The sequence below is a fragment of the Etheostoma spectabile genome, chromosome 12 (genome assembly GCF_008692095.1).
Source record: "Etheostoma spectabile isolate EspeVRDwgs_2016 chromosome 12, UIUC_Espe_1.0, whole genome shotgun sequence".
NCBI lineage: Eukaryota > Metazoa > Chordata > Actinopteri > Perciformes > Percidae > Etheostoma > Etheostoma spectabile.
The window spans coordinates 6,536,735-6,558,312 of NC_045744.1; the positions used below are offsets into that span (position 1 = coordinate 6,536,735).

Sequence of the window (21,578 nt, forward strand, 5' to 3'; positions counted from 1 at the left end):
GGGGATGTGAAAGGTGGGGCGTGAGAGAAAGAAAAAAGCAACAAAAAAGAATGACAAGACAACACACATGGGGAGGAGGGAGAAAAGATAGTCAGTTGACCCTGGAAGAGAGTGATTAATCATGCACATGCAGAGACTAGCCACACCACACATGAATCCATAACCATTTCTTCCCACACCACACCAACAATTAAAACAACTACTGCTGTGTAAGGTCAGTAAACAAACACACAAACATATGTGCAAATAGTTACATATTCACAGGAACGCCAAAGAACGTTCTGCTGAGCTTCTACAGTCATTATTTTCCGCAATTAAAAGAAACATAAATGTTGCTTTACTGTATCCCATTTCATATTTTTCTGCAGTGGACTAGTTTCCCTTTTACTACAGTGGTGTGCTGCCATTTCTCTGAAGTGGTCAGCGCTCACATGGGCTCTGGTCAGGCCTGGCAGCAGGCAGGAAGCTGGAATGTGTTGCCATGAATGGTGGCGGCAGTGCCAGGCCAGACCTGTCAGCTAGGCTGGCATCAGTGCAGAGATTCATGGTTTGGGACACGGTCAGGCAGACAACACTGCAAGTGTGTGCGTTTCCGTGTGGTGCTATTTAAGCCAAGGCCGGCTGGTGTGCAGAGTTGGTGGTATGGCCGTCTGGGTAAACAGGAAATTGTTGGTCCGTCAAGATTAATCTTACCCACACTCCTCCTCTCCTGGCACATCGCCCCCCAGCTGCTGTGGGCATGGGATGGCTGCCTCGGAAGCCAGGTGGAGGGCATGGACTTCAGTGCCAGGCACTACATTTACATACTATGTGTGGGTGGGTGGGTGTTTTGTGTTCAACTAACCTTATGAAGAAAGCAAAAAGAGATGGCAGCTGTGAATAGACACTGGCCAGCCCTTCAGGCTATGCCATACAGGCCTGACCAGTTTTTATCTGATTTAAATGTACTGTCCATTTAGTCGACCAGCTAGCAGTATAACTGATTGGTAAGCCAAATGAAAAATTACTTGCCAGAAAAAAAGGGCATTTTGATTCCTAACAGGGTGTGGTAAACATTCCAATCAGACTGAAAAGCACAGTTCAGTCCATTGCTTTGTCTTACCTCCTCAAGTGGGCTAACTGCCCCAGCCACTGCTCTGGTAGAGGTTGGGAGGGGGCAGCAGATGGAGGAAGAGAAGATGAGGTCACGGTAGAGGTTGTGACCTCTGGGCTTGTTGGTTGCATGCTTGTAGGTTCCCCAGTAGACAGGCCACACACCTTGTCCACCTGTGAGGAGGATAGAGCAAACAGACACACACCTGTTAAGCTAGGAATACGTAAAACAGCATGGGTGGAGCTGCAGGGTGACTTCCATAAACCGCCGATAGACACCTGCACAGTTAAAGGCATACACTTAAATCAGATATTTAAAGTGAACACTTTTTTTTCAAAGTGATGCCTTCAATTTGAAATGAGGAATGGCCTCAGTTCAGTTGAATGATGGCGGGGTGAAAAAAGGTGAAAAGAATTATGGAGCAGGGAACTTCAGAGTAACGGACAACATGGGAAAACGGTGGGTGAGAAGTGAGGGGTGTGATGAAAGAAAATGGTGTGATGAGTGAGTTATTGCCAGGAGGGCTGACAGTTAATGTAGAACATTCCACTAGCTCATGGAGGTGAATGCACGTGCGCACAGTTGGCAGCGATGATGAGTATCTCCAGTGGGCTATTAAAGCCAGCAGCAGAGACAGTGCGGTCAAGAGAATGAAGAGGCGTGTGCTTTAAACCAAGAGGTAAAATCAATGACATCTCATTGGCTTAAAAGCCTCTGGCAAGTATTATTAAGTGGTCCTCAATTAGCCAGAGAGACAGACTTTAATGTCTCTTGGACTGAGTGTAGTAACCAATGTACTGTATATACGCTGCTTTGTATAGAAGCATGAGTCATTCTACCATGTAGGGCGTCCAACAGGACTAAGTAATTTTCATCAGCAGTACTTAATCATCACCGATTTAGAAAAGGGAGCCTTACAGTAAGAAGCAGCGAGGATGATAAGGTTTGACTTCATTGAAGGAGGGCTGCCTACACATGTGTAGGTGAATTGTTCATACATACACAATAAAGCAAACCTAATCCTTTCCCAGAATAGATGAATGGTCATATTCCTTCATTGGCAAGAGTACTTTTTGTCATTTACTTCACTGCTTTGAATTAGGGCTGAGTGATGTTAATTGTAAAATCGCAATTTGAAATATTGCAATTTTTAAATGTTTTGTTGGTTTAGTCTACATGACTTAGAAATTGGTCGAGCTTCTTACAGTCTATACCAATATATTAAACAATACAGTGATCAAATCAAGCTTCTAATTCTGCTGATCTGATCTGGACAACATCCATAGAAGTATAAACATCAAAGCCATTGTGTAAAGTTTCCTCATACCGCCAGACCCACTGCCAAAGCAATGCAAGTGTTAAGGATGGTGTGTGGGGGGCCCGAAGAATGGAATGCACAAACAAATACATAAACTTCATTCGGGAAGGAACTGGCAAGCATCTGTGTTTAAATGGTTGTTTGAAGGGGTGTGTCCACATGCTAGGATACGTAAGTCTGGAAGCAGCTGGAATATGTGTTAACAGTCACAAAATGTGTCTTGCCAGCCTGCTAAAAATACCCTCGGCCTCCAGGGTGATGCAAGTCAGTCATCTCATGTGCCTTATAAATGGAGTTTAAATGGAGGTTAACACATAACAACTAGCTATTCCTAGGCAGTGGGATTGTCAATGGCTCAGAGATTTAAGAGATGCTTTCTAGCAGCATAACTACCCACCTGAACATTTTTCATGTGCATTGCACCATTTGCACTTCACTCTTCACTCTCCTACTTTTTCAAACTACTTTCTGGTCTTAAATCCTGTCTTAAGGCAGACGCTGGGCACGGGGAAGGTTGTTTTATTGCATTAACCTTAACTCCCGCCAGACCAATAAAACATGCTCACATGTGGTAGAGTGGCTCACAGCCACACATGCACATAGCCACACATACATGCATGCAAGCATGCCACACACACACACATTACATTGTAGTGGTGAGAAAAGATAGAACGTAGCAACTGTTTTGTCCATGTAGCCCTATCAACATACTAAGCCAAATGCTCTGTGCATGTGCTGCAAGGCTTCATCAGACAATTACTGTTTCATTCATTTGCACACCATCTGCACACTTGTAAATTTCCAACATGTACAATGGATTGTTTTTTTAACAAAGTTTGTCAAATAAGAGTATCTGAGCATGGGTAATGGCAAACAAGGATATTAAGACATTTACAGTAAAGTGTTTTTTTTTTGTTTTAGTTTTTTTTTATTAGGCCAGAGCTGTCAAAAATGGCTCAGTCCAGCATTAGCAACATTGGCAAGAACACTATCGTTTGGAGCGACAACATAAAATGACTCAGTAAAACACAGTTAATTCCAAGAAGAGCAGTTAAGCTATAAAACTGAATGTCAAGGCCGATTAGTTTTACTATGCAAACATGCTTAAAATATTAAGTAAGTTATTAAGTAAATGTAAAAATACTTTAAGTATTCAAAGTGATTGAAGTGAACAATATGCCTCTTCCTTATTTAGTAAAAAATACATGTCTATAAAAATAAATTCCAGAGATTCAAAACACATATTTCAGACAACATAGAGTCCCATGACCTCATGTCCAGACCACAGCGTTTGGGAGGTCTACAGTGCTGTGCACGTGGAAGACAGAGTGTGTGTGTTTGCATTAAAGCGGTGAAGCTGGCGGGCTGTGTAGGGGGCAGGTGTGCCAGGAGCGGAGCAGAACCGGGACTAGTCAGAAACAATAGCTGCTTTTTTTGTTCAGGAAATAGTGTGTTTATAATGTTAATGGCATTCGGGCCAGACCATGTGCTAAATACACTTGAGCAAATCTAAACACATCCCAATATACCCAAGCAGTATACAGATCAAAAACCCATTGGGGGATTGTTATAGTAGGATGCAAATAGTAATGTAAGTGTTTCTTTGTTTATTGCAACTGAAGGGCAGCCTTGTACATTCTAAAAGTTTACCATTAAAAGGTGCTCTAAGCGATGTTGGGTGATGTTACTTCTTGTTGACGTTCAAAGTATTTTCAAACAAAACAAGACTAGCTTGCCCCTCCTTCCTCCTCATCCTTCAACCCCCCACCCCCACACCCAAATCCTTCTTGTCGGTTATTGGCTGGATCGCTGGAACACTGTTTGTGTATTCTTCGTGGTGCAGGTGGGGACAGTTTGTTTTTGTTGCCGTTTGTAGACCCTGGGCTCTCTACAGAGACCGCGTTTTTTACAGTGTGTTTTGGGGACAGGCAGCTAGCGGATAGTGAGGGAATGTTTGCTGTATGTGACGACAAATGTTGTAGCGTAAAACATGCGTGACATTGCTTAGAGCACCTTTAAGTGTGAAGTACATTCCATGAGGCCAACAGCGATTAATTTAATTCAGCCCATAAAAAACTCCATAAAAAGTTCCGACCTTCAGGTTGTCATTTTTCGGCAGTGGTGATAAACAGAGGATTAAGACACGATATAATACTGTTATTGTGAACTTTTTCAAAGAGGCAGACTGAAGTTTTAAATTCAGTGCAATTTTTCGCCAGCCTTTGTGTGACACTTTGCTATTCTCCAAGACAAAAATGTAAACGTCTCTGTAAACTATGAACATCACTGACAGTTCTGTTTGTAAACCACATTATTTTATAAAACCAAGCCAAAGAGCTACTTTTGGAAAGGCCTAAAGAGATTGGAGAAATGCCAGCATTTCAAAACAAAAACGCCAAAACAAATCATTATGACGCCTAACTAAGCATACAACAGTGTAAACAGAACACAAAGTCATCGTAGGGAAAATAAACAATATCCTCATTATGGATCCTCCTGAGAAATGGAGTCATGCTCTTATAGGTTGGATCTTATGACCACATAATCCTGAGGGCCAATCAGGCGACAGGTTGAATAATAACATGGGATAGAACACGGCCATGAATCAATTAACTCCTGACCTGATGATGGCGTGAGAATGAAAATCCCATTTGGGCACAGCATGAGTACTTGGTTTTGTATGTGTGTGTGTGCGGGAACACCTGTTTGTCCTTGTTATACCTTCAAAATTTCAGCTATTTCGTGGAGCATTCCTCATATGATTGCCTGAGGACAGAGTCTGATGGAGCGGGCAGATTGGTGGGATGCATGCAGTCCACATAGGAAGACTTTAGGGAAACACAAGGCATCTATTCTATGTGTGTATTTAAGCTAGCCAATGGCATTTGATTTCTGCTACTGGTAGGATGGATCAGTGTTTTCACAACTACTGACATGTGTTACTGGTTTGCATATTAACAGAATACACATTAATGCACTCAAACTAAATAATTTAGCTTTACCTTACAAATGTGTGTATCAGGATCTGTTTTAATGTGTTTGGCTCAAACTGACGTGTGTATGTGTGTGTATCTCTGTCTTATGCACGTATGATCCTGTGGCAAGAGAGTGTGAGAAGAGTGCGGCAAGAGAATCATCTCCAAGCAATAGCCAAGCCCAGGGCCATCCCTTCTCTAGGGGAGTATTGGTTTACAGATAGCAGCGGTGGTCTTGTCTTCTCAGTTTATTTATCAAGGGATTACCCAGTAAAGCTAAGGGAACTTTCTCAACCCCCTCTCACATCAGGCACATTGCACTGTGGGATGAAGAGGGCTTGTTCGGTCAGTGATGACCCCCCCTTTTCCACTTTTACATAGTTTGTGTGGAGACACACATGCAATCTGGTTGCCTAATGCTACCCACTGTTTAACTTTAGGAACAGAGGTTTATGCCAAAGTGAAATGTGGCTAAACAGTCATTCTAGTAGAGCACATACATTTTAAACATTTGCAACAAAAGGTACCTACATCCGAACAGTCAACTACTGAGATTATGTTATATTAACAGTTCCTGACCTTAGTTAAAACTATATCTATATCACTCTAAAACTAAGCTTTAGGGATAGTATTTGTGCATCATTGCTATATGTATCATGGGACTGAATGGCTTAAATGGCTCAGATTACTACAAACCACTGTTGTTTTTAGTGGTGTGCATTTGTGTTAGTGTCCAGTTCAAGTGTGTATTCATAGGTGCAAATATGTACATTTTATGTATTCACAATGGCAAAAAGCTAAAAAACTGCCAAACAAATGTATTCATATCCCTGGGAATAGCTCTCGGGAATGCTGTCTACATCCATTATCCAAAACACAGTCACTGTCATCCCAAGACATTGTACCATTTTTTTCTCATAACCATGTAATTTTCCCTAACCAGTAAAACAAAAAAGGAAATAAAATAACAATAGATTCCCGTAAGGGATAGTATAGCACACTGCTGTCAAACACTGAAAAAAAAACATCAACATCGTCCTCCTTCTATTTGGGTTTACAAAACAGAAGCCCCTGTTTAGTACTGAGTTGGAAAAGAAATTTAATTTGATAAGAATGTTTCCATATGTACCAGTAACCAACTACCATACTGAATAAATAGAGCAAATGAGAGCACAAAGGAGAGCAGAAAAGAAAGCGAGAGCAAAAGCAATTAGCTTTATTTGGTATTTGCTTCTTTGCGGTTCCTAACTCAAAGAGGAAAAAAGTCTGAAGAAAAAATGCAATCAGTCGCCAAGTAGGGCCATGAGTAGCAGCCACTGGTTCCCATACTGGTGAGCCTTTTGTTCCACCACACAGGAATACCCCTGTTACTTTGGAAACATGGTTGTTTATGATGTTTTCCCCAAAGAAAACCCAAGGCATCATTTTTTTTTTTTTTCAAATGACTGGAGTTTTTACCGCCGAGTATCACAATAATTATGTTTAAACAAGTAACAATTTCCAGTCCTAATTGCAACACATATGAAAATAGAAAGTGAGGGCCTGCTACTTGTGCAGGAGAATGTTTTTTTTATTTCGATTCTATCCATCCATCATGTTAAAAACAATGTTAGATGTACTGTTTCAAGTACAGTCTTTCAGGTGTATTGGCTTTTGTTCCATCCAAATTACCCCAAAAAAGGCCACAATTACCTGACTTGACTTGGATCAACACTGAATACTATGTGTAAAAGTTTGTTATCACAATATACCGTCATCCAAGAATAACCTTATACACATAGAGAGACAGAGAGAAAGAGAGAGAGAGCAAGGATCCAGCCAAATAAAAAACACTGTTCCCCTTTAGCTACGCATTAAGGTGACTACTTGAATTTCGCAGGTCTAGCTGTGCTGTGGTGGAGGCCTTAGGTAAAGGAAGCAAGTTTGAGCCTGGAAAGTTGCCGCTTCAAACCCTAGAACATCTGGGAAACACTTTTAGGTTGTGTTTTACGTTTAACCACACAAAAAAGAGACAGATGTGGGCTTTAAGGTGTTGAGTTTAATCAGACCATTATGGCCTCAAACAGTGGTCAACCCAGGACGAGGACAATAGTAGTTCATTTTTTCTTCTATATAATGGACTGACTGTGGAGTCTACTCTGAAATGATAACATGCCTGGGTTTCCAAAGATGATTTAAAAACGGGCTCTGGGTGGAGAAGGCAGCCTTTCTATCAAATGCTGATCTACAATGAGAGGGTTACACTGTAAATGATGGAGATTGCATTGTGTAGAGCCAGTTATTTCCACATTGGTTTTCAAAATTGTGCCCTCTTTGAAATATTTTTTTCATCCAAGTAACCCCTAACCAGCACAAAACATTTTCGGTGAAATGTAAATCACAATACAGCGCTGCGCAGTCAGTGCCTTGTTCCCTAAACAACAATGTTGTAACTGAAAAACATTTAAATGCTACATTTCACATGTTTAGCATCCCTGAATCCATGTATTATTACACTATTATATAATTATAACTATATAAATATGCATGACTGATTTTTTAAATAAACGTTTAAAAAACAAAAGTACTCAGAGTCCCCCTAGGGGTACGCCTGCCCCAATTTAAGAAACACAGCATTAAAAGATGAGTTTCTTAGCTGTCTAAGGTTAAGATTGAATTCCATTCATGATCTATGGGTGGTGATTGTTCCATCTAATTAGACCTGTTGATAATAAGACTACTGTTTTTTTCATGCACCCGTTCAAGTTAAGGAACAATGTTTCAGCTGATGAAAGCCTTCATTAGTCCTCCACCAGCAACTTTTCTCTTCCTAGCTCTTATTAATATTTTGTAGAGAATAGCGTCCTTCTCTTCCAGCTTGATTTGACTTTTTAAAGGGAACTGCTCAACACCAACTCTGTGTGTGTGTGTCCGTGCGTGTCACAATGTGCATTATATTGATGTAGGATTTGTGATTTGTCTTGTTGTTTTGTTGTTTTGTTAGATGTTGGATTTAAATTGTGCCCTGCCTAGAGACTGCAGATGTTAGTTAGCCTAAAGCCAACTCTGGTACAATGCAAATGGCACCATTGATGTTAAAAATTGTACAAAGTCCCTTACAAATAAAATGAATAAAAAAAATAAAAAATAACTCACTTGTTGATAAGGTAATATATTTCTAATATAAAAGTATAAAAATGGCACCCTTTAGCTTGAACTAATTCTGACTCGAGTCTAAACCAGAAAGAGAACAAAGTTTGGTGGGAAATTCAAGCACTGAGATTATACAATACATGATGCACAAGGTATTAGATTCCATCACCAGTATCTTGTGAAGGTGGGACATCATCAGTAATGGCAGAATGTAACTGCCATCTGATCATGTTCACCTGATGCTGTGAACAACTGAACCAATGCCATCCTTCACACATGTGTGGAGCAACACTTCAGTTGATTTGGTCAGGAAAGCTTTAAGCCGATGACAATAAGAGCACACTGTAATTGAAGAATAACTGCAAAGACAAATGTGTGTGTCATATGAAATGTAAAACAAAACAACTATTCCTATAAATTAATGAATTACTGAATACAAAAGAAAGCCAATATCAATGAATAATTAGTGGGTTTGGATCTGTTCTCAACATCATGCGTTCTGGGGATAATCATTTAACAGACTGTAGAAACGAGCATTGAGCGAGAGAGTGTTGATAATTTACGCTATCCTTCTCCTCTTGCCTTATTTTCTCTCTTTATCCCTGACAAGTCTTCTTTTCCATCCTTTTAAAGTCTCTCTTCATTCTTTCTAAATCACTTTGTCTCCATCTTTCTCTTTAGGCTTTACTCTGCAGTCTCTGTCAATCAGCCAACCCCCCCCGGTATTTTTCTCCCACTCTTATCCGAATGATGTCAGTGCTAATTAAAGAGAGACTCGGTCCCTCGTATATCACAGGGAAAGGTCCTTGAGATTTCAATCAGTAAAGAGAACATTGAGTTTCTCTCTCCACATTGAGGGGTGTTTACCATGATTAAATCACTCACAGATGATCTAAAAATGAGAGGCCCCTTGGTTTTTTCCTTGGAGTTTGTTGACAACTCTTCTCCATCTTAGTAAACAAATTTACAACAATTACAGACACAAAATGTGGCAAAGTGTCTCAGAGGATTCTAGTGGTGGTGTTATACCACAGAGATAGAGGAAGGAAAAGGCGACGGAGGAAAAGTCAAGTGAGTTCATCTCGTCTGTGTCTTCGACTGGGTGTAATATACGAGCGCAAGCAAAGAAAATAAGCTGAATGATAGAAACTTTGAGAGTCCACGTGTCCATTTGAAGCCTTCCAGTGAACCAGCAGCTACCACTAAAATCATAACACAGATACAGTCTGCGTTTGTGTTAACTTCACAGCAGCAGCTGCATGGTATTATCAGCCAGCTAGCTCAGGTTTAAAGCTGCTAAAACACCAGGCAAGTGGGCACCCATGCAGGCATAAGGTGAGGATGTTATATGGAGATGACAGGGAGGGCTGGGGCTATTTAAAGGGTGACAGACAGTCAAGGGGAGAAACATGTACAGGAAGGAAGGAGAGCTTAAAAAGCCATGTGGCCAGGGGTGCTGACCAGTGGATTGGTGGCATGTTTTGCTAAGATATCTAAAGTAGTTCACCACATTTATTCTAGATGCACCCTTATCTTGAACCAAATGGTCAAAAAGGACCTGATCTGCAGTCCTAGATAATTCATTTTTCTGAACAACTTGCAATATGACATGATGAGGTGTCGTGATTTACTAGATAATGGACAAGGTAGAGGCACAAACTCTACATCATGTCACGGCATTTTCCTTTGTCACAGTTTATTAATTTATTACCCAAATCAAAATTGCCGTGAGACTTTGATCTATCCAGTCAGTGACACACTGTTACCGGTGTAGCGAGCACTTAGGGATACGAGCATGGTTATTGATATGTATTAGTCTCATAAACGCCAACATCAACAGATTTGTACGCCTGTCAACCATCTTCCTTTTTGTTGTCATCCCTCGACCTCCTGTCATTTCTTATTCTGTGTGCAACAGTCAATGTGAGTAGCAAACCTAAAGCTCTGAAGGAAAGCTCCACGTCACAACATTTCATCAAATTACAATCAACTACATATCTGAGAAATTATGTGATTTCTAATTATATGACTCCACCAATCCAAGTCATGGGCCATAGAGAAAAATAATATACTAATGACCAGCACTTTATGTTCAAATCCAATTTTAATGTCCCAGCAATCAATCACATGGCGATTGCTCACTGTTGCAACTGCATTTCACATACACAGTTTTGTGGTGTCGAGGGCTGCAACATATTATCAACAGCAAGGTAGACACTAAAAGATGAAAGAGGAGAGCCGGAAAAGACGGAAGAGGGTGGCTGAGGGGAAGAGAGGCTGAAGCCACCATCATTAGCTAATGGACTGCTGAGTAAGTCAGTCAGTCAGTCAGTCAGTCAGTCAGTCAGTCAGTCAGCTTGAGGGTCAGACGCAGTGCCAAAGCCGCACACAACTTAGAAAGATGGGTTGTGTGTATAGATCGGCCATGAGCGCATTTTGCGTCCGCTGCTATTCTGCTAACGGTCTCAAATATTCTACAAAAACCATGTATAAAAGGCCTGAGCCTGTGTAGCTAATCCTTTTAAATAAAGTGACCTCCAGAGATGCTAGCTGGTGTCAGAGTCTCAAACCCTTTTACATTACATTAGTTAAATATAAACAACACGTTTTTCCAAACCACCCCATTACATAAAGTTCAAAATCTGAAATGCTAAATGAATTACACATAGAGTAAATAAATAAATTAGACATCATCACAATATCAAAGACATCTAAGTAAAAGCTGTAGAAATGCAACGTCATTTAATTGTCACAATGATAACTGATAAAACATTATTAGCATTCAGTTATTTTCAGTTAACTCTAAAATAACCCGGGTACCGCTCTGGTTACATTTTAGCTACACCTGTAATAATCTAACTTATCTTTAATTCATGTGGCAGTGTATGCCACATACACAGAATTCACTTTACAAAAGTAGTTTTGCCAGTAATTCTGTCATTCATCTAGTTCCTCCAGTTCCCCTGGTCTTCCTCGCTTAAATTATCCGGGGAGAACTGATTGAAATGTAAACAGTAATGTCCAATTATTACCTTACAGAACTTCCAATAACTTTGCCCTTTACAGTGCCAGCAGTCGTTATGTCCATCAGATTTAAGTACCACTGTTATCATTTATTTTAGGCATCCAGTAAGAACTGTTTTAGTCTGCAACATCTTGAATTAACTTCCTTGTCTTGCAACGTTTCTGGAAAATCTATTGGGAAACTGTTACTTTTCTACATTGACCACAATGGCCTAATACATACCACAATACTAACGGTATGGCAAAAATATCTAGTAGTGGGCGCCCTTGCTGTCATTTGGTAGAGCGGATGCACATATATAGAGGTTTACTCCTCGACTCAGAGGACCTCGGCTCGACTCCGACCTGCGGCCCTCTGCTACAAGTCATTCCCCCTTTCTCTCCCCTGTCACTTCTTCAGCTATCCTGTCATTGAATGCCCACAAAATAATCTTAAAAAACCAATATCTGGTAGTACACATTGCATATAGAACATATCGCCATATTGCCTATTGCTTTGATAAAACCATAAAAAAACAGGGTTGCAGAGATGGCCTAGGGAAAGAAAAAATAGAAACTGTGATAACAACAAAGTTTATTTTCACACCAATGATTTTCCTTCATTTTATTGTGGGATAGGGTAAAAGAAAAAGGCACTCGCAAAGTAAGCCACTGCTGTCAGTTGATGTGCCGCCGTGGTGAAAGGAAACCTTCCAGTCATCCCACTGGCCCTTGTTTCCATGATCTTAAAGGCCCAGGCTGCTATTATCATTCCTCCACAAGACTGTAATAAGAAGCTGGGGTTAAACCAACAAGCGGATAAGGTAGACCTTTGTATAAACTGCTCTAATTAGGACCACTGGTACTATTTTCTTATAAGCAGACCATTAACCTCTCAGCGAGCAACTGCAGGAGTGAATGAAAGAATGCGTGAAAACCTGCTTATGTGCGTTAAGATTTAAGTCTACCCATCTTTAGCAAGTAGGAGATAAAAAGTTCTCCTCCAGGTCATATGAGCCATATCCTTTTTATGGCCTTGTCAATAAACAGCAGCCTGTGGCCTCTCAAGCACGGTTGACTCTGGAGGGAGAAACTTTAATATGAATTCAACAGGGCAGCATTCAGAAGGAGAAAACCTCACTAAACATTGGAGCTACCATTTGCACTGGGGCCCAATAAGTGTAGCCACTTTTACTGGATATTTTCCAATTTTTTTTCTTAATTGTGTCTACTCAACATAATCCAGCACAACGCTCCCCCAACATCCATAACCATAACCACTTCCTTTCCAGCCACGTTCACGCTCCATCTCAATAAGAGCAGGAATGTATTTAAACAGAATCTATCCTTCTGCCGCGCCACATAACCATCAATAGCTGCCTTTCAGTCTCATGCGTGCTGCTGGTATTGTCACAGGGTGGGCCGCACATCTAGGCTCCTTACAGGACTTCTAAAAACCTGATACCTGCACACTGTGTGGTGATGTGTATACTGTACGTACAGTACCTGTGTTATGGCCCAGGTACTACACTATGACATATTGCAACATATAGTGTAGACTCTGTGTAGTCTGCAGCTTTCTAAAGTGAGAGAGAGAGAAACCACAAAATGGTTTGGCATAATATCCCAGTATAAGACCACACGGTCACAATAATTCCTTTAATAACATCTCTTTATATTATTCTGACTCTGCAAAAAAACAGAGTTACTTCTTTGTTTTGACATATGCAGCATGAAGTTATAAAAAATCAACAGTGGGTTAAGCAAGTTATTTGCCCTTTATTTGCTTTGCAGTAAGATAGTAAGGATATTTTATAAGAAAATACAAAGATGGGTGTTTCAAATTGAGAGTTCATCTAGGAGGGGGTATATGAAGGTGTAAGGGTGAAGGCGGCTATGCTGACACAGTAGTTGTGCACTGGAGACTTAACAGTTTTCCTTGAGAGGCCACTGTGGCTTTATAAAAACATACTGCGATTTTAAAAAGGCCATGGGTTCTCGGTAATACATTGCAACAGAACGGTGTGTTATTCTGTGTGTGGCTAAGTGCGTATGTGTGTCTGAGCGCGTACGTGAATGGATAAATGTCGGTGTTCCTGTTTGCCCTGTAGCCTGCGTGAAACAATGAGAGTACAGAAAATGGTAGCCGCCAGTGTCCGACTGGGGGCCACCTCCTTTTCCAGAAACAATTCTCTTGGCCCTTTTTTCCAGCTGGCTGGTTCTAGTTTGTATGGCCTAGCTGGAACCCTTTCAATTCTGTTCCACTTGTCCCTGAGCTGGGCTCCCTGCTCCAGGCTTGCTTGCCACCCCATGAATACCAAGCAGGCACACACACACAAACACACATATATGCGTACATACACACACGAAATACAAGCTGGATCTCTCTCTGCATAGTTATATTAGGTCAGTTGTTAAGCCTGGGTAACCAACCCTCCTCTGTCTGCACATGCATGTGCTTGCAGTAAGTGTCTTTGCATTGGATGTGTGTGTTTAATTTAAGTGTTTACTGTAGAACCACTCAGGCTCTGTGATGTTCCTTCACAACTTGAAATAAGTACCACACCAGTGCCTCTGCACGTGTAAGACCATTAACTACAAATTACTTGCACTTTATGTTCCTGCCAACGACCTTCACCTTCCAGGCGGACATTTGTTTCAGTTCATTCTGGTGTAAACTTTACTGTGGTGAGATGTCTAGCATTATTGCAGAATATTGTAGAGTAGACAGGCACTACAGCCCGCTAAAGTACTGTGATTACTGTTTTTCAGTAATGTAAGGGATTACAATTTGAAATTCAGTAATTACATAGCAGTTACTGCTGTTATTGCAGCTGGGGAATAACTGTGACGCCACGGTGGCAGCACTTTCTACCTAGGCTACATGTACTATTGCTGTAACATCACAACTTTACAGAAGACCTGATGACTGGTTAAAATACACCATTACTTAATCTATTTATTATACATTTATTATTTATATAGCACCTCAAACAAAGAGATGAAAATCTCGCTTTTTCCAATATGGGAACTTTAGTGTAAACTTGGCCTCTTCACTAAGTCACCACAGCAATCACTACTCTTTGAGAATAATTGACAATAGTTCTTTGGAAGACTGCACTGTACATTTAGTCAAACAAGATTGCCAAGTCAATGTTTAATCCACTAACAGCTTGCCCATTATGGCTGCTATAGTGTCGTCTTACAGTTTTAGTCCAGTTCTGGGAACATTTCCAATGCAGACTTGTCCACAAGTGGTACCATTAAAGATATTAGGGAACAACTGCACCATACCCCTGACAACATTTGAAGCGTTGGTCTTCCCTTCTGTGGTCCCATATTCAACACAGGTCATCACAGAAAGTCCAACTGAGTAACTCAAAGTGACAAAATGTGTATATAAAATCTTGTGTAACCTGTCATAGCCAACTAATAAGATGAAGATGGGTAGGGATGAAGATTAGAGAGACACAGACTGGGAGAATCTCAGAAATAACACAGACTTTTTCCACAACTGGGGGAAATCAAGTCCAGCTACCTACTTAGAGAGAGCTAAAAAGTAGTGGAAGTATGATGTCCACAACTCTCCAGCTCATGCCCAGGGGAGAGGCATATCTACAAGTATATAGTTTAATTTAAAAAAAATTGGAAACACAAGCACTGCGTCAACAACCATGCCGGAAATTTAAAGCGAAGATGGAGATGCAATAGGGACCGAATGCTAGTGAATATGCTTGTTATGTTCCTCTTGATGATGTACGTAAATCTCTGCTAATTACGTTCGGCTCCCTGGTGTATGACTCACGTTACCTTACACCCACATGCATGACCACACCCTATATAGAGAAATTAGGGTATGGCTTAAAATGTGAAAATAACGATCACAGTGTACTGAAAACGCTGATTTAAATGTTCTCTCAAATTAATCAAATGGCTGACATGCAAACATACTAACTACTCAGTGTGTATTACATCCTATGTGCATTATAAGTTCCCTGGTATGTATAACAGGAGGAATCTATTACAGAGATTTAATGTCAAATTTTACAGCCACAGTAAGTTGTTTTAAATTGAAAAATGAAGCACAATTGCCATCTCTAAATGGAGCTTTTGTTTATTCAGTATAGTTTAACCACAATGCTTGCTGTGAGCATAGAAATACAAATCTAAGATAAATTGCTAAACAAATGCATTTTAACTGTAGATATTAAGAAATGTCTGGCACTCATCCATGAAACTGTCTTTGTGTTGTGAACATCCAATTTAAAACCATATATATCACCAAATCCCTATTTAATCCACCACTTTTCTCATTTTTCATCATAGTCAAAAAGGGATTTATAATATCCATAAAAAGTCAGAACCTTTAAAATGATGGTGAATTTTAGCTGCCTTGCCATTTTGGAAAGAGGTCCTTCTCTGAATTTATTTAAAAGGAGACTGAACTTTTTATTTTTTTCTGAACAGTTTCAACAGTGTGCAAACATGAATGCTGCGTGCAGGGTTCTTTGTTGCATTGGTGTTTGCCGCCTGCAAAACCTTTCCAATCAATACACTGAACACTGTCAAGGTATATGTATGAAACAAAGACATTAAACAAAAAGATTTGAAGGCCTTTTGCATGTGCCATTAAAGCTGCAGATCTAGTGTGTACTCACCGTGGCAGTGATGAGTGGACCATGGAGCTGTGCGTAGAGCAAGGCCTCATTAACGTGCTCCCTAACCCCCAGCAGGGCTAGTTCCAGACTGTGGTGCCCCGCCATGGCGTGGGTTAGTTGCTCCAACAGGCTGGTATACCTCCTCCAAGGCTGATCCAGCTCTGACACGCTGGCCAAGCAGCCTCGCATTACATTCAGACAGTAGCCCACGCAGGGCTTGATGAGTGTCAAGCCTCTGCAGTGGGAGCAGTACACCATCTTCACCAGGCCCTTCACACACTCTTTGCTCATGCTGAGATTTTCAGTGGCATTCATCACCTCCAAACCTTCCTCCAGGGCCAGGCCCAGTTGTCTCCCGGCTCCCAACGCCCCAGCCAGCTCCTGGGCCATGGTGGCTGGATAACGCCCAAAAGGGTTGACATCCTGCCTGATCATACGGAGACAGTCACCCATTTCGTTGCCCATCATCATGCTGCCATCAATGCCTGGATTGATGACCCGTGTGTAAACGAGTGGGAAGAGGTTGTTAAAAAACTGGTGGACTGACACCTCCACTGAGACGTTGGCCCCGCGGAGGTAGAGGGAGAGTGAGGAGAAGAGTTGGTTAACATGGGGTAGGGTATGGCGGGACAGGGATGAGTAGGTTCCCTCCAACAGAGAACTCAGGTGGCCCTGAGAGAAGGACAGAAGGTACTGGAACATGTCTGCAGAGAGAGTAAAAGAGAAACACAGGGATAAGACAGATGACATTTATATGAGAGGAACATTGATAATCATTGATTACATGATTTACAAGCTCCCCATAAAATGAGTAAGGCATTCAAAATGCAAAGACATATCCAAACCCTGGCTCCTGACCAGCTAAGCTTGGCTTGTTTCCATTAGTAAGTTGGGTTGAGAAACCAGTAGGGCGGTGCAATTAATGGAAATGTAATCATAAGTATGATTTCGGCTACCAATGATCACAAAAATAGAATAATTGAGAAAAACAATAATTTAGCTCATTAGGTTTTGCAAACAAACTCTTATTTTCTCTTGTGTTCTGAATGAAAGAATAAAGTTTAAATAGGAAAAGTATTACGGCAAATTTCACAGTTGTATGTGTTTTTTTTTTTTTTACCGTTGATTCATTTAACTTTTCCCACTGTTTCAATAGTTCAATAATTGCAACATCTTTCCGGAAGTCAACGAGTAATCGTGTTAAATTATCGTGATTTCAATACTGACCGAAATGATCGTAATTATTATATTTTTTTCCATAACCGAGCAGCCCTACAAACCAGTGTGGAGTTTTTCTATAATGTCGTTGGATATCATTGTGTATGAAGTCATCTCCCCAATAAGGAAGTCTTAAGGACATTAAGAGACAGAGACAAATAGTGAGACAAACACACACACACACACACACACAGAGAGAAAGAGAGATTTTAACATTTGATATGGGCAGAAACCGCAAATCAGTTCACATTTTCTTTGACAAATACTGTATATTCCCGATACTGCAGTAGTGTTTGACAGACCAAGAGCCTAACACAGACACACACTCACACACACACATACACACACACACACACAACACACTCTAACACAAACACACACACATGCACACAAGTTTAGTCATCAGCTTATTATGTAATTTCTTGGTAAGCAAGTGAAGCTGTAAAGCAGTCAATGATGTCAGTGCAGAGGCTGATTAGCGCCAGTGATGTGCCACTTCTTGCCAAGCAAGGTACTGTAACAGAGTGAGACAGAATGACAGAGGGTATGGCAAGGGCGAGGAAAAAAAGACATGAAATTAAGAACAGCTTGACTCTCGTTCCTGGCCATTTTCTCAGCTTATTCTCCAATATACCCCTCCACCTGTCCTCATTTCACTACTAGAAAGTTATGTAAGTATTAATTTAAATTTAAAATTGATCACATAAGAACAAAGAAATGCTCTATCTTGCTTATTACAGACATGAGGTGACTGCTACAGTAGAGTCTAACTCATCCTTTTGTCCCACACTCTCCTGTACTACCCGTCCACTTAATCTCTTGTTTCCATTCAAAGCAACTCTCTGCACATTTTTTTCTGTATGCAACTGAATGGGACTGTATGTATAGCGTGTGTGTGTGGTGTGTGTGTGTGTGTGTGTGTGTGTTTGTGTGTGTGTGTGTGTGTGTGAGCATGGCGTGCGCGTGTGTCCTGGACACAACACTCTCCTATGGGGGTGTGATGTCAGCTTAAAAGCATGACAGGACATGAAGGAGCAGTAGCAACTGTACAGAAATTCAGACAGGAGAAGGAGGGTGCCAACAACCCCCCCTAACCATACTGTACACACACACACATACATGCATAAAATGAAATAAAAAAGTAATAATAAGCCCACAGTGTGTGACAACTGATAACTTGGACCTAATATTTTTTCCATTTCCTTGATGTTAACACCTACTCCTTCATTTACATAGTCAATCTCTCTTAGCACAGTGATTGTTACTAAATGCGTATGTGTGTGTGTTCCTGTGTGTTCCTGTGTGTCCAGCCCCTCCCGGCTTACAGACAGAAGGATAACAGTCATGTCCTCCTCAACAGCTGCACTAATATGACCGCTGTCTGTGACACACGGGGACTCCCCACTGGCCAGCAAAAGGCCCAACTCATTTGTAATGCACCAGAAAGCACCATCGTCATGATCAGAGCTGCACTCGCACGCATAACATTCAAAGTTGTAGCGGATTGAATGGGTTTCGTAGAGCGTGACTGTGTGTGACAGAAATATAGCAGACACACATGACAAGTAATGGGCTGTTAGAGATTTTTACAGCAAAGCAAAGTTTGACTGTAGGCGGAGAACCGTCATATAGACCTCCCGAGATCACCAGCTAGAGAGAGACCAAGGAGAGCAACAAAATGAGAAACACAAAAAGAGAAGGAATGAGCAGAAATAGCATTAGATTAGCAGAGAAGTTCCAGTTTAAGTCCCCCCTCAGTGTCTCCTCAGCCTGTAGGGCTGCAGAGTTGGTACCAGTGTGAGGTCTGCCTGCCAGTCAGACATTTACACCACAAGATGTACCCACAGGCTTAGGTTACATGGAATTACATAATGTTATTATAAAATTATCATGCTCAGAAATACCATGGTTTAATGTTACTCTCTGTGAGCCATGGTGGGGGCAAAACTAGACTAATCTATGCAACAAGACAATCAAAGTTTTATCAAACAGACAAATTAATCTTATACTCAAGAGCACACATATGAAAGGATTTCTGACAGGATAATAAAATCCTTAAGACATTCCGTACTTGTTAAAAAAAAAAAAAACATATTTTTATTTGAGAGAGTGACACTGAGAGAAAAACATGAAAGAGGAAAAAAAAAGGGAAAAGAGTGGGAGACCGCCAGGAAAAACGGAATAAAAAGAAGCGACTGAACTTTGAACAAGGAAAAACAACTACTGTACAAGTGGACTCCACCTTGAGAACATGCTCTGACATCTGGATTCATTTGGCCCCTGGGTCCGGAGCACTTTCCTGTCTCTACAGAAGTACAGAAGTAGGACAAAGAGTCCACCTTTCTTGCTCTCCATACTTCCACTGACAAACAAAAAGTGGATCCCATGGTTCATTCATTTTAAACACCAGTTATATTCTGTTCTCTGTCAAGTCCTCTCCCACACTCAAATGTATCCGGTTTCTCATTCTGGGATAAATCAAGTACGGTTGTTGTGGGTTGCTCTGCACTTTCCAGTACTGGGAAACTGAGTGATAACAAAAAAACAAGAAACCAACAGCTTTTTAAGTCCTAACTACCATGGCATGATTGTCAATTGAGTTTGATTGTTCTGGGTGACCACAGTGTCTGAATGTAGATCTGACCACACTCCATTTAGACACGCAGCCATGGGTGGCTATCATTACCATGTCACATACTTCTACCCATCGGTAAGCCGTTTGGGAAATAAAGTCTGGCTGGATTGAGGCTATTTTGCATGGAGCAATTATCTTTAATTTCCAAGGAAGTCCTTAAAACTCTGAAATTCAAAACACATAATTGTGAAGCTAACTATACAGGACTAAATGAACAAGCTTGCTTTGTTTGTGGTCCTGTGCGGCTAATCTCACATGCTCTCTGCTCGGAATAAACAAGGTGTTAAACGGATAAAAAAGCAGAGGAGGCTTATGTCTTGCAGTGGCCTACACTGAGTATGTATTATGACTCTGGGATGGGATATTATACCATATCTTTCCACCAATGCTATGCCAAGGCCACTCTCTGAGATCACTGGGTTTAATCACAAGAAGCTATTTCCACTTTACATTCTGCATGGCAACCCAGTGTTTTACTGGCACAATTAGCGTCACCATGGTGAAGCTTCCACAATAACAGAGTCAAAATAAGCACAGCGATTTAAGTCACAGCTATAGTGTTCTTCGCCTTTGCTGCACAGCAGTCACTGGTTCTTTTAACCACTCTCCCACCGAGATGAGAGATGCATGCATGTGTGTGTGTCCAACAACTTTTATGCAAACTTCGGAATAAATGTGAACTAGTGCTGCGTTTCCATTATATAAAACATAGATTCGTCAGAAATTGGCAGTTTAGGCTACGCTTTATGCATGGCTGTAATCCGCCAGTATGTAGTAGAAGAGGGTTCGAACCGGAAACAACACAAGTCACCTTGGCCATTTAACCCATCTGCGTGAGAGAAATGGAGAAGGCATCAGAAATTTGGTTCAATTGGGCAAGTTTTAATTGTTCCGTCATGTCAGCAAGGCCATGTCTCATGCTGTCCGGAGACAAAGACAAATTAATGCAATGATTTTAATGCACGTAGACGTAGACAGTGGGGAAAGTGAGTAGATATTTAAGGCTAAGGCATCAAAGCTGGGTTGCCAAATCTCAGTAGAGACATGCAGCACCAGACATCCATCACAGACCAACATGGTAAGTAGAGATAGAACAAAGTCATTGTAGTGTGTTATCAGTTCTAGTAATGAAAGTAGCGACTTTTGTTGCGGTAGAAGTTATTTGTTAATTTCTATTTAACCCGCCAGCCCCGTCTTGAAAGATTCTGACTTTGGTGACTTCAAGTGGTTGAAAACAGCACTGTGGTAGACAGCAATGCATGCTGCAAGGCATCTACACGTGTGCAGTATTTTCAGTTTGGCCGACCAGCGCTGCAAAGTGTGACTTAGCTTCACAGAGAAATGTGATGACCAAAAGAAAATATTTTGTATGTACATAATATTTAACTTGACAGAGCATTTTCTGGACTGTCTGAGAATTACTAAAATCCCTAACCCTTAGACAGAATTCCCTAGTCAGCTAATGCTACTATGTCCAAACCAATGTAAGACAGCAAACTTGTTTTTTTTTTCTTAATTTACCTTTTCAAGCAAAAATAATCATACC

General features: G+C 40.9%; 1 protein-coding gene across 3 annotated transcripts in view; it reads right to left on the reverse strand.

The window, feature by feature from the left end:
• gpc5c (glypican 5c) overlaps positions 1-21,578 on the reverse strand; it is a 139,414-nt gene that overhangs the window by 86,253 nt on the left and 31,583 nt on the right. For all 3 annotated transcript variants that reach the window (XM_032531535.1, XM_032531534.1, XM_032531533.1), the window contains exons 3-4: positions 16,180-16,883; positions 1,103-1,266 (exon numbers count right to left, since the gene is read on the reverse strand). In XM_032531535.1, the coding sequence (XP_032387426.1) occupies positions 1,103-1,266; positions 16,180-16,883 (868 nt within the window). The remainder of the gene's footprint in view (positions 1-1,102; positions 1,267-16,179; positions 16,884-21,578) is intronic.